Below are 14343 nucleotides of genomic sequence, written 5' to 3' on the forward strand. Positions count from 1 at the left end.
TTATATAAATCTTTGAAACCATCTTTTATTTTTTAGTTTTCCTAGGGCATTTTTCACATCCTTGTTACGTAGGCTATAAATCAGGGGATTTAACATGGGAATCATAACGGTGTAAAACAATGAGGTCATTTTGTCTTGATCTAAAGAGTAGATTGAACTTGGCCTAAAGTACATAAAAAGCATAGTTCCCTGGAAAATTGCCACAGCAGTTAGGTGGGAGGCGCAGGTAGAGAAAGCTTTGAACCTCCCCTCTGCAGAATGGATCTTTGAGACTGCAAGGATGATATAACAGTAAGAGATAAGAACTCCTGAAATTGAGCTCAATTCAATAACACCAAAAACAATAAATACTGTCAATTCATTGACTTGTGTATCAGAGCAGGAAAGAAGGTAGAGTGGAGGTAAGTCACAGAAGAAGTGGTTAATCTCATTTGACCCACAAAAGCATAAGTGGAATGCTAATGTCGTGTGGATCAAAGCATCTGTCATTCCCACAAGGTAAACCCCAGCCACGAGCAGGGAGCACACCCCACTGGACATGCTGAGCGCATAGAGCAAGGGGCTGCTGATGGCCTTGTATCGATCATAGGCCATCACTGCCAGCAGGAGACACTCAGAATCTGCAAAGGTACAGGCAACCAAGAACTGTAGGGCACAGCCATAGAAGGGGATTGGTTTGTTCTTGGCCAAAAGGTCAACCAGCATCTTGGGCCCAATTGCTGTGGAATAGCAGAGGTCACAGAAAGAGAGGTGGCTGAGGAAAAAGTACATTGGCGTTTGCAGCTGGGGATCCATTCTAATCAAAATTATCATTCCAAGATTTCCCAGAAGATTAATGAGATAAACAACTAGCAACATGGCAAATAAGGTCACTTTCACTTCCAAATCACTGGTAATCCCCAAGAAAATGAATTCAGTCACAGAGGAGCAATTTTCTTTCTCCATTCTTTAATTTTTCTTATCTAAATTTTTGACAAAATGATCAGGAAAAGTATAGATAAATGTATGGACATCTGCAGAATATCTGTAAAGGAGAGCACAGTCTCTTTGTGTAACTGTCATTTTATACTCAGAAAATTACCCAATAATGTACTTACTTTTTGAAGGAACATTTTTACCTACCTGGAAAAATAAAAACAAACAACAACAACAACAAAACACTATATTACACATTGAAAAAGTTTTATCTAAGTCTGCATGTCATTATGATGTATATAAAACTCTATGAGTTTTTCATTTTCCTAGGTTTTTGCCTTCTTATCTCTGGAGGTATAATTGGAAGAATTAATGTCTTATTTTATGTTCAAAATACCATAGAAGAAACACCAGTGTTTGAAACCTGGCTGTCAGTTATAGGATTAAGCATTTTCCATCTCTGGAAATAGTCATTTGGGCACAAAAATTTGTTACCATTGTTATGTTTCTCAAAATACAGCTCAGATAATGTTGGTTTGAAATGATTTTCTATACATTCTAGAGCATATCAGCAACTATTCATAATGAAAATTATGTTACTGTCCTGGTCTAAGTTACCTTCAGCATTTGGTAGACATAAAATAAGCATTATTGGCCTTTACTATAGAAACATGTTGCTCCTTTGTCACAATTCTCATCACTGATCTCTGCTTCGCCCTGGTGCCAGAGGATCAGAGGATGGATCCCTTGACCAGCCAAAGAAAAACGATACAAAGAAGTGAAAACAACAGAATTTAACACACGCATTTGTGTCTCTTTGATTTTAATTGACTTTTATATTAAAAAGAAAATGAGATGAGGTATAATAAACACTTCTGATATGTACAGTGTCCTCCTTGTGTGTATGTATTTGCATGTGTCATGTCTGCATGTATGCACGTCTCTGTTGATATAAGAATTAGCATATTGGTGACAGATTTTCTTTAAGTATATATTGGCATATGATTTACATGGAGTTAAGTTTGCAAATATTGCTATTTATAGTGTTCTGACTATATTATTTTTTAAATAAAATTTTAAAAAGTATGTATATGCTTCCCCAGTGACAAAGAGTAAAGGCTTTCCGTGAATCTAAATTAAAAGTAACTAATTAAACAATCATTTTATAGATGCTAGAGACAGATTCTTCCAGTTCTGAGAAGATAATATTTTCTGACTTTTAAACTCATGAGTTTATTATATTGAATTGGTAGGCATAAGTAATTAATTGATAAATCTCTCATTTTTAAATGCTGTTTTTCTCCTATATTCTTACATCTGGAGATTCAAGAACATACCTGGAATAAGCAGGTCTTTCTGTCCTTGCTACTGATGTCTAAAAAATAAACAGCTAACCTTTTATTTTGCCAGGTAGCATTTAGGACTTAAGTCTCTGAAGCGTCCATCCTCTGGCTCAGTGTTTGCTAACATTTGGTTAATTATATTTTCTGCTTTGTATTTTCCCCCATGAAAACAGTAACAACCTTTGCAAAAATTAAGCTTTATTTCTTCACTATTGTCAACATATTGATCTGACAGTATGAAAAATACAGATTATGTTTATTTTAAGCTGCACAGTTACACTGAATCTAAACTCTCCTTACCTAGTCAAAGCAGAGATCTGATGAATTACAAGATTTCCCAACTTAGTAATTTACATCTTCCTATTATTCTTTTTGTTTCCTTCTTTTTTGAAATATTCACCTTCCTCATGTCATTTAGGAATATTTCCAGTAATAAAAGTATATGAAGAAATGTCAAAGCAATGCATGAAAAGCCAACAGATTTAAATAATCAGTACCTAAAATCAATTCATTTTGATGAGTGCAATGATTTGATGTAGTTTGTGGGAATACTTGGATTCAACTAACAAACGTTATAAATGAAAAGTGGGGAAATGTACTTGTTTTACACCTGCACTATATCTTTTTAGAACAAAGATTGACTCAGGTGTTAAAGCTTTTTATGACTCATAATTTCCTCTCTTATTAGAGAGGCAAAAACAAGATATCTGCACTAAAGAGAATTGATGATGCATTTAAGTCCTCTTAGGCTTCAAAATCACTGCAGATGGTGACTACAGCCATGAAATTAAAAATTGTGCCTTGGAAGAAAAGGTATGACTAACCTTGGAAGGAAAGTTATGACCAATCTAGATAGCATATTGTAAAGCAGAGACATTACTTTGCCAACAAAGGTCCATGTAGTCAAGGCTATGGTTTTTCCAGGGGTCAAGTATGGATGCGAGAGTTGGACTGTGAAGAAAGCTGAGCACTGAAGAATTGATCAGTGCTCACTGATCAAAAACACCACAGCTTTTGAACTGTGGTGTTGGAGAAGACTCTTGAGAGTCCCTTGGACTGCAAGGAGATCCAACCAGTCCATCCTAAAGGAGATCAGTCCTGAATGTTCATTGGAAGGACTGATGCTAAAGCTGAAACTCCAATACTTTGGCCACCTGATGCGAAGAGTTGACTCATTGGAAAAGACTCTGATGCTGGGAGGGATTGGGGGCAGGAGGAGAAGGGGATGACAGAGGATGAGTTGGAAGGATGGCATCACCGACTCGATGGATGTGAGCTAGAGTGAACTCCAGGTGTTAGTGATGGACAGGGAGGCCTGGCATGCTGCAGTTCATGGGGTTGCAGAGTTGGACATGACTGAGCAACATAACAGCAGCAGCAGCAGCAGCAGCAGCAGGCATAAAATACTTTACTTACAAATTTATTTTCCCAAAACAGTAGCTATTTGTTCTAGAGTCTTGAAATCATTACCTGGAAACCTTACCTGAGATGAGCAGGTCTTGGGTAGCTGAATAAGCAGATAGACTTTTATTTTACCAGGCACACTGGGACTTAAATCCCTCTGCTAGTGTGTCTAGGTTTTGACAATATGCAAATACATCATTACATTTATTTCTGCTTCTGTGTATCCCCCTGTGAATTCAGAAATAACTGGGCAAAGTCTGAACTTTTATGCTTCAATATTGTCACCAAGTTAATCTATGGTATGAAGAAGACTGCAAAAAACGTAAGGTGTTCCCCACAGTTACGCTCTATCTGGTCAAAAAGGTGCAAAACTTGAGAGTTGTGAGTTAAATTTTATTGGGGGAAAAATGAGGACTGCAGCCTGGGAGACAGCATCTCAGGTAGCTCTGAGAGATTTCTCCAAAGAGGCACTGGGAGAAGGTCAATATATGAAATTTTGATGAAGGGAGAGTTCTATGCAATCAAATGCTTATTTTACAAATGGTTTTCTGCTGGTTACAAGGAGCTAATGTCTCGTGAAGGGATTTAGTGATTTTTCTAGATATTAAGGGATGCAAGGATTAGGATCATAAAATCAGTTTCTGAAAATCAGTTCGGTTCAGTTCAGTCGCTCAGTCGTGTCCGACTCTTTGCAATCCCATGAAACGCAGCATGCCAGGCCTCCCTGTCCATCACCAACTCCCAGAGTTCACTCAAACTCATGTCCACTGAGTCCGTGATGCCATCCAGCCACCTCATCCTCTGTTGTCCCCTTCTCCTCCTGCCCCCAATCCCTCCCAGCATCAGGGTCTTTTCCAATGAGTCAACTCTTCCCATGAGGTGGCCAAAGTACTGGAGTTTCAGCTTTGCATCATTCCTTCCAAAGAAATCCCAGGGCTGATCTCCTTCAGAATGGACTGGTTGGATCTCCTTGCAGTCCAAGGGACTCTCAAGAGTCTTCTCCAACACCACAGTTCAAAAGTATCAATTCTTCGGTGCTCAGCTTTCTTCACAGTCCAACTCTCACATCCATACATGACCATTGGAAAAACCATAGCCTTGACTAGATAGACCTTTGTTGGCAAAGTAATGTCTCTGCTTTTCAATATGCTCTCTAGGTTGGTCATAACTTTTCTTCCAAGGAGTAAACGTCTTTTAATTTCATGGCTGCAGTCACCATCTGCAGTGATTTTGGAGCCCTCAAAAAGAAAATATCTAACATCTAAAGACCAAGTTCCACCAGTTTCCCTGGGGCACAGAGTGCCTCCCTCTGCACCCTGAATTCCCTCGGGGGTGTCACAGACCAGCAGCTGCTGCAGCACAGGGTTCAGTCTCCACACAAGCAGATGGCAAACACCCTTGTTGTTGTTCAGTTGTTGGCAAAGATTTTTGTCAAGTGCTAATTCGTAGTTGACACCTTCATAAATATTCTCCTTCTTTAGTCAGAAATAAAATAGATCCTTCTTTTCCAAATTCTTTGGATTGTTCATTGTGTTTTTGAAGCATTCTCTGAAACTACCTCATGTGGAGGTATTACTACACTTTGATCATATTTATTTTTATTTAAATGTTACATATATATAAATATATATGCATTTTCATATAACTAGTTCTTTGGGTTTAAATATATTTTCAAGGTTGCTCACCCATCACCATTATCTCCTTCTGGAACATTTGCGTCAATGAGACACTCATGCTAGTGTCTGTCACTACCTCTTCTTCCCTCCCCAGCTCTGGCAACCACTAGTCTGCTTTCTGAGTCTAAGTAATTGCATATTCTGGCCATCTCACGTAAAAAGAATCATGAAATAATGTGTGTCTATGTGTGTGTTTCTCCTGTCAGATTTCTTTTCTTCAGTTAAATGTCTAAGGTTAAATCAAGTCGCTGAATGCATTGGAATTTCGTTTCATTAAATGGCACTACAATATTGCATTTTATAGATACAACACATTTTATTGATCCATTCTTCAGACAGATGGATGTTGGCTTGTCTCTACTCTTAATCTATTATGAATAATGATGTTTTAACATTTATGTCAACTTTGCCTTTCTAGGCAGCCTTCAAAACCAAACATCAGCTTATTCCCATCCTTCAATCTCATACTGATAGCTTACAGTGAACAATTTCGGAGTTGTGATCTCCAAAGAAGATTTAGCTTCAGGACCAGGGACAAGGCTTGATCACGCAGAGCTTTTGTGTGGCAGAAGTTTTATTACAGTGCAAAAAGACAGAGAAAGCTTCTGACATAGGCATCAGAAGGGGGTGGAGAGTGTCCCACTCACTAGTTTTAACAATCCCTTATATACTTTTACCAAACCCATTCCCCCAACATACATCTTAAATTAACAAAAAACATGTATAATATCATATAAGAAATGAATCACCAGTCCAGGTTCGATGCAGGATACAGGAAGCTTGGGGCTGGTGCACTGGGATGACCCAGAGGGATGGTATGGAGAGGGAGGGGGAAGGGGGTTCAGGATGGGGAACATGTGTACACCCATGGTGGATGCATGTTGATGTATGGCAAAACCAATACAATATTGTAAAGTAAAAATAATAATAATAATAATAAAATAATAATAAATTAAAATAATAATAAAAATTAAAAAATAAAACTAGAAATAGAAAGGTATTACCAGACCCACTCCCACAACATAGGTTTTAAAACAGCAAGATTAGTCAGAAGGTTCTTGTTAAGAAGTAGAAACATGTCCTTAAGCAAGATACGTTGTTGTTACATAATCATTCAATTCAGTTCAGTCACTCAGTCGTGTCCGACTCTTTGCAACCCCATGAATTGCACACACCAGACCTCCCTGTCCATCACTAACACCCGGAGTTCACTCAAACTCACATCCATCAAGTCGGTGATGTCACCCAGCCATCTCATCCTCTGTCGTCCCCTTCTCCTCCTGCCTCCAATCCCTCCCAGCATCAGAGTTTTTCCAGTGAGTCAACTCTTTGCATGAAGTAGCCAAAGTACTGGAGTTTAAGCTTCAGCATCACTCCTTCGAAAGAACCCCCAGGTCTGATCTCTTTAGAATAGAATGGTTGGATCTCCTTGTAGTCCAAGGGAATCTCAAGAGTCTTCTCCAACACCACAGTACAAAAGCATCAATTCTTTAGAGCTCAGCTTTCTTCACAGTCCAACTCTCATATCCATGCATGACCACTGGAAAAACCATAGCCTTGACTAGACGGACCTTTGTTGGCAAAGGAATGTCTCTGCTTTTGAATATGCTATCTAGGTAGATCATAACTTTCCTTCCAAGGAGTAAGCGTCTTTTAATTTCACGGCTGCAATCACCGTCTGCAATGATTTTAGAGCCCAGAAAAGTAAAGTCTGACACTGTTTCCACTGTTTCCCCATCAATTTCCCATGAAATGATGGGACTAGATGCCATGATCTTAGTTTTCTGTATGTTGAGCTTTAAGCCAACTTTTTCATTCTCCTCTTTCACTTTCATCAAGAGGCTTTTTAGTTCTTCTTCACTTTCTGCCATGAGGGTGGTGTCATCTGCATATCTGAGGTTATTGATATTTCTCCCAGCAATCTTGACTCCAGCTTGTGCTTCTTCCAGTCCAGCATTCTCATGATATACTCTGCATATAAGTTAAATAAGCAGGGTGACAATACCAGCCTTGATGTACTACTTTTCCTATTTGGAACCAGTCTGTTGTTCCATGTCCAATTCTAATTGTTTCTTCCTGACCTGCATACAGGTTTCTCAAGAGGCAGGTCAGATGGTCTGGTATTCCCATCTCTTTCAGAATTTTCCACAGTTTATTGTGATCCACACAGTCAAAGCCTTTGGCATAGTCAATAAAGCAGAAACAGATGTTTTTCTGGAACTCTCTTGCTTTTTCTGTGATCCAGCAGATGTTGGCAATTTGGTCTCTGGTTCCTCTGCCTTCTCTAAAACCAGTTTGAACATCTGGAAGTCATGGATCACGTACTGCTGAAGCCTGGCTTGGAGAATTTTGAGCATTACTTTACTAGTGTGTGATGAGTGAGATTGTGCAATAGTTTGAGCATTCTTTGGCATTGCCTTTCTTTGGGATTGGAATGAAAACTGACCTTTTCCAGTCCTGTGGCCACTGCTGCATTTTCCAAATTTGCTGGCATATTGAGTGCAGCACTTTCACAGCATCATCTTTCAGGATTTGAAATAGCTCAACTGGAATTCCATCACCTCCACTAGCTTTGTTCTTATTGATGCTTTCTAAGGCCTAATTGACTTCACATTCCAGGATGTCTGGCTCTAGGTCAGTGATCACATCATCGTGATTATCTGGGTCATGAAGATCTTTTTTGTACAGTTCTTCTGTGTATACTTGCCACCTTTTCTTAATAAATCTGCTTCTGTTAGGTCCATACCATTTCTGTCTTTTATCAAGCCCATCTTTGCATGAAATATTCCCTTGGTATCTCTAATTTTCTTGAAGAGATCACTAGTCTTTCTGATTCTGTTGTCTTCTACTATTTCTTTGCATTGATCAACAAGGAAGGCTGTTTTATCTCTTCTTGATATTCTTTGGAACTCTGCATTCAGATGCTTATATCTTTCCTTTTCTCCTTTGCTTTTGGCTTCTCTTTAGATCCCAATACTAAAATATGACCAGTACTCCTGTGGACATATTGTTGAGGCAAAGCTTCAGTTCAGTTCAGTCACTCAGTTGTGTCCGACTCTTTGTGACTACATGAATTGCAGCACGCCAAGCCTTCCTGTCCATCACTAACTCCTGGAGTTCACTCAAACTCATGTCCACTGAGTCAGTGATGCCATCCAGCCATCTCAGTCTCTGTCGTCCCCTTCTCCTCCTGCCCCCAATCCCTCCTAGCATCAGGGTCTTTTCCAATGAGTCAACTCTTCTCATGAGGTGGCCAAAGTATTGGAGTTTAAGCTTCAGCATCAGTCCTTCCAATGAACACCCAGGACTGATCTCCTTTAGGATGAACTGATTGGATCTCCTTGCAGTCCAAGGGACTCTGAAGAGTCTTCTCCAACACCACAGTACAAAAGCATCAATTCTTCGGCGCTCAGCTTTCTTCACAGTCCAACTCTCACACCCATAGATGACCACTGGAAGAATTATAACCTTGACTAGATGGACCTTTGTTGTCAAAGGAATGTTTCTGCTTTTGAATATGCTGTCTAGGTTGGTCATAACTTTCCTTCCAAGGAGTAAGTGTCTTTTAATTTCATGGGTGCTATCACCATCTGCAGTGATTTTGGAGGTCCCAAAAAGAAAGTCTGACACTGTTTCCACTGTTTCCACATCTATTTGCCATGAAGTGATGGGACTGGATGCCATGATCTTAGTTTTGTGAATGTTGAGCTTTAAGCCAACTTTTTCACTCTGCAAAGCTTAAACCACAACTAATTTTTAATAGTTCCCCACTAAAATCCAGAAGGTGATAAGCTTGTTTCAAAAGAATTTTACTATCATCATTTGCTTCTCTGTTACACATACAGTGTATATAGAATTGTCCTTGATCACCTAATTCTATTCCTATCTTTTGTAATTTCTCCCTCAGTTACTTCCATTCCTTACAGGGTATAAAAATCCCTTGAGTTACATTTTGTTCTGTCAGAACCTTGCTATAGCTTTTTAACAGGGCTGCTCCTCAAAACCATGAGGACTAGCATCATTTTGATCTACTCCCACTCAACAACTGAAACCTGAATTTGGGTAGCTGCATTATTATTACAAGCTGGATAACCTGATATATCTCACAATGGGATTTGTGTTTCATTAAAAATGAAGATCTTAAATAGCTTAAAAGCTTATCTTAAGGAGAAAACATATTCCTCAGATATAAGCAAGTGAAAAAAAAAATCTATACTTAGAGTTTCCCTGGTGCCTTGGTGACACTAAAGCAATTCTGTGTAGGCAAATACTACCCAGATCAAGATCTTCTTCAGAATGTAGTTTTCTGGTCCCCAAATCTATAATGATATAAAATGCATTGCATGGTTCTGAACTGAAGTACATTGTAGCTCTCTCTTGCTCTGAGAAAGACTAGGAGAGCCAGTGGTTGTATAAAGACAGTGCTGTTCTACAAGCAAGGCAGCAGTTTTAGTAACATAAAGATTAATAACACATTGAGAAACTCTAGACAGTATGCACTATATCAATTTCATAAATATATAATGAACACGTGTACAAGAAACTTTTCATTTTAAAAATAAAAATTAACAGTCTTCTACAATCTCATAGTGAATGTACTGTGTTTATGGAAAGCCATTTTTAGAGTATAATATACACATTAAAAAGGCATTTTCTAGGTTTAGAAAAGGCAGAAGAACAAGAGATCAAATTGCCAACATCCCTTGGATCATCAAAAAAGCAAGAGAGTTCCAGAAAAACATATATTTCTGTTTTATTGACTATGCCAAAGCCTGTGACTGTGTGGATCACAATAAACTGTGGAAAATTCTGAAAGAGATGGGAATACCAGACCACCTGATCTGCTTCTTGAGAAGCTCATATGCAGGTCAGGAAGCAACAGTTAGAACTGGACATGGAACAACAGACTGGTTCCAAATAGGAAAAGGAGTATGTTAAGGGTGTATATCATCACCCTGCTTATTTAACTTATATACAGAGTACGTCATGAGAAATGCTGGGCTGGAAGAAGCACAAGCTGGAATGAAGATTGCCGGGAGAAATATCAATAACCTCAGATATGCAGATGACACCACCCTTATGGCAGAAAGTGAAGAAGAACTAAAGAGCCTCTCGATGAAAGTGAAAGAGGAGAGTGAAAAAGTTGGCTTAAAGCTCAACATACAGAAAACGAAGATCATGGCATCTGGTCCTATCACTTCTTGGGAAATTGATGGGGAAACAGTGGAAACAGTGTCAGACTTTATTTTTTTGGGCTCCAAAATCACTGCAGATGGGGATTGCAGCCATGAAATTAAAAGATGCTTACTCCTTGGAGAAAAGTTATGACCAACTTAGCATATTCAAAAGCAGAGACATTCCTTTGCCAACAAAGGTCCGTCTAGTCAAGGCTATGGTTTTTCTAGTGGTGCTGTATTAATGGGAGAGTTGAACTATAAAGAAAGCTGAGTGCCAAAGAATTGATGCTTTTGTACTGTGGTGTTGGAGAAGACTCTTGAGAGTCCCCTGGACTGCAAGGGAATCCAACCAGTCCATCCTAAAGGAGATTGGTCCTGAGTGTTCATTGGAAGGACTGATGTTGAAGCTGAAACTCCAATATTTTGGCCACCTCATGCAAAGAGTTGACTCATTGGAAAAGACTCTGATGCTGGGAAAGATTTTGGGTCATAGGAGAAGGGGATGACAGAGGATGAGATGGTTGGATAACATCAGCGACTCAATGTACATGAGTTTGGGTAAACTCTGGGAGTTGGTGATGGACAGGGAGGCCTGGCATGCTGCAGTCCATGGGGCCACAAAGAGTTGGACATGACTGAGCGACTGAACTGATACACATAGAAGGGTTTCCCAGGTGGCTCTAGTGGTAAAGAATCCTCCTACCAATGCAGGAGTCATAAGAGAGTATGGTTCAAACCATGGGTTGTGAAGATCCCCTTGAGAAGGATGTGGCCACCCACTCCAGTATTCTTGCCTGGAGAATTCCTTGGACAGAGAAATTGGGCAGGCTACAGTCCATAGGGTCACATAGAGTCAGACATGTCTGAAGCAACTTAGCATGAATGCATTCATAAATATAGAAAATTTTAATCTAAAAATGTATACTGCAAGGAAACTTTCAAAAATGGAAAGATTCCTACACCCAAAACCAGAAAAAAAGGCACATTGCTAGATTCCCAGAAATTCTCCACACAGCCACCAGAAATGATGTGCAATGTGATATGGTAGTTTGTATATTTTTGAAGTATACAGTAGTGAAATCATAGAGCTTTTGCTCTTTTATGTCTGGGTTTTTTTGTCGATATTTTATTTGTGAAATTTTTCTACATTATCATATACAGAAGTCATTCATTCATTCTCATTGTTGTATAGTTTTATTACACACAGACTGTGATAACATTGCTTATCAAGGGTCAGTGAACCTGACTCATAATGTTTTATTAGAGCTGGGGCATACCATTTATTCATATATTATGGACTGTTTAGTTGTGACTAATATTTATGGCCTAAAATCCTAAAATATACACTATTAAATATTTCAAGGGCTTCCCAGGTGGTGCTAGTGGTAAATAACCCAGCTGCCAATGCAGGAGACATAAGAGACACAAGTTTGATCCCTGGGCTGGGAATATTCCCTGGAGGAGGTCATAGCAACCCACTCTAGTATTCTTGCCTGGAGGATCCCATGGACAGAGGAGCCTGGTGGGTTACAGTCCATGGCGTCACAAAGAGTCAGACACAACCGAAGCCACTTAATATGCACACAAATACTTCAAAGAAAAGTTTGTCAAGTCATGATCTAATGTGCTGAAACAAATTTGAACTGGTCCCATTTTTACATGATTTCAAATAACCCAATGATGAATATTTCTGTACATGTATTTCAGGGGATGTATTCATTCTTCACTCTTGGGCATAATTCTAGGAAAGGTATTTGGGGTTCTCGAACATTTATGTCCAGCTATGGTAATAAGAGACTGTCATGGTGTTTACTAAGTGAGGTGGCAATTCTCAATCTATTGTCAATGTGTAAAAGCCACGGCTGATTCACATCCTCAGATACTGCACTTGGTTACACTTTGCCATTTGGTCAGTCAGTCAGTTCAGTCGCTCAGTCGTGTCCTACCCTTTGCGACCCCATGGACTGCAGCATGCCAGGCTTCACTGTCCATCACCGACTCGGAGCTTGCTCAAACTCACCTTCATCAAATTGGTGATGCCATCAAAACATCTCATCCTCTGTCGTCCCCTTTTCCTCCTGTCTTCAACCTTTCCCAGCATCAGGGTCTTTTTCAATGAGTCAGTTCTTCACATCAGGTGGTATTGGAGTTTCAGCTTCAGCATCAGTCCTTCCAATGAACATTCAGGACTGATTTCCTTGAGGATTGACTGGTTTGATCTCCTCCTTGCATGATACAATTTCTAACATTTTATTTAAGTTTTATTTACTTCAGTGCTAAATAGTTGGATATCCACTTTGGGGATGAGTATGAGTTTCTGAATCTGAATAACAGAATACACAATAGGGTCACATTTGAAAATGTTTGCCCTTCTGAAACTTATACTACTTAGATGGCTTTGTGTCACCACTACTTTGGGTTAAACAGACTACACATATCAAACAATTTCTTGTTTGAATATCAAGTGATTCTTTTTCTCTTTTTTGTAATTTTCAAGTCCTTTCCAATACTGGGGGTGAATTTATACAGAAGTAGAATCATGTTTTATACAGACAGATTGTACCAGCTGGAAAGGACCTTAGAGATAATCTAGCTGAAGCCTCTATTTAACTTCAGGGAACCTGAGGGATAGAAAGGAAGAGTGATGTGTTAAATTTAGAGTGGACTTGCTGTCTGGGCCATAGCATGTTTCTAACTAAAGAGAGAGATGTCCAGGGAGGTTAAACGTTGCTGCCTCTGGCTATAACACAGAACCTCCTATTTACTGGTGTACTGAACATTATTACTTCACAATTTATAATGGATATACTTGTGCAACCCATAATTAGTATGCCTCTATCTGTCCTCTATGTTAGACATTTACCCATATCTAACATTGATTTTGCCATATTTACACTTCTTTATTTCAGTGGCAAGGATGAAGGAAGAGGTCAAGATATATGACTATAATATTAACACATGACACACTCATTGATAAATTGCATTTGGATATTGATATTTACCATCACACACTGCACTGGTTGTGTGAGAAGAATGTGGTGTTGAAAGATTAAATGGGAAAAGAATGAAGACTATTGAGATAGACAGAGTGTTAACATACTATATTAGTAAACCAATAATTAATGGCAGAATATTGAAACCATGGGCTTCCCTTGTGGCTCAGCTGGTAAAGAATTCACCTGCAGTGCGGGAGCCCTGGGTTTGATCCCTGGGTTGGGAAGATCCCCTGGAGAAGGGAACGGTTACCCACTCCAGTATTTTGGCCTGGAGAATTCCATGGACTGTTTAGTCCATGAGGTGGCAATGAGTCAGACACGACTGAATGTCTTTCACTCACTCATTGACACCATATTTTATCTGACTTTAATATGTTCCAGTCAATGTTTTCTGCCATGTTACTCCTCATAAGCAACAGTTCAAAAGAAGTTTGAATAAATTAATAAAATATACCAGAAATAGAAACCTATAAACCTTTTATAATATAGCATAGCTATCTTATGGTGTTTTTACCATGAGAACTCTTCTTAACATGCCGTAGTGTTTACAAATACCACCATGAAAGACGAAGGAATTTCATAGGCTTTATTTTTTCATTCTGAAATATTTTTATGTAAGGACATTTTACAATGGCAGCTGGAAAATTTAAGACCATCTGAGGCTTTTAACTTTGCAATTTTAATGTGTAAATAAGAGTGTTCTTCAGTAGTTTATGATATTTCAAATATATGATTGGATTGTAGCCTAGCTTTATCAGCAAACTGATTCAGTATTTTAGCCTTCAGGAAGCCATATCAAAGTCAGATGTAATAGTCAAATATTAAGGTGTTA

General features: G+C 39.0%; 1 protein-coding gene across 1 annotated transcript; it reads right to left on the minus strand.

Annotated features, from left to right (window-relative positions):
• Nucleotides 1-945, minus strand: LOC102269560 (olfactory receptor 5W2-like). The gene has a single exon (XM_070366855.1). The coding sequence runs from the start codon at nucleotides 943-945 to the stop codon at nucleotides 1-3; it is 945 nt and encodes a 314-aa protein (XP_070222956.1).
• Between the last annotated feature and the right edge of the window lie 13398 nt (nucleotides 946-14343).

Source organism: Bos mutus, unplaced genomic scaffold, assembly GCF_027580195.1.
Source record: "Bos mutus isolate GX-2022 unplaced genomic scaffold, NWIPB_WYAK_1.1 CTG219, whole genome shotgun sequence".
Lineage (NCBI taxonomy): Eukaryota > Metazoa > Chordata > Mammalia > Artiodactyla > Bovidae > Bos > Bos mutus.

What these genes read in the sequence shown, in the direction of transcription:
- LOC102269560 (XM_070366855.1), bottom strand. Translation starts at nt 945, where the DNA reads ATGGAGAAAGAAAATTGCTCCTCTGTGACTGAATTCATTTTCTTGGGG.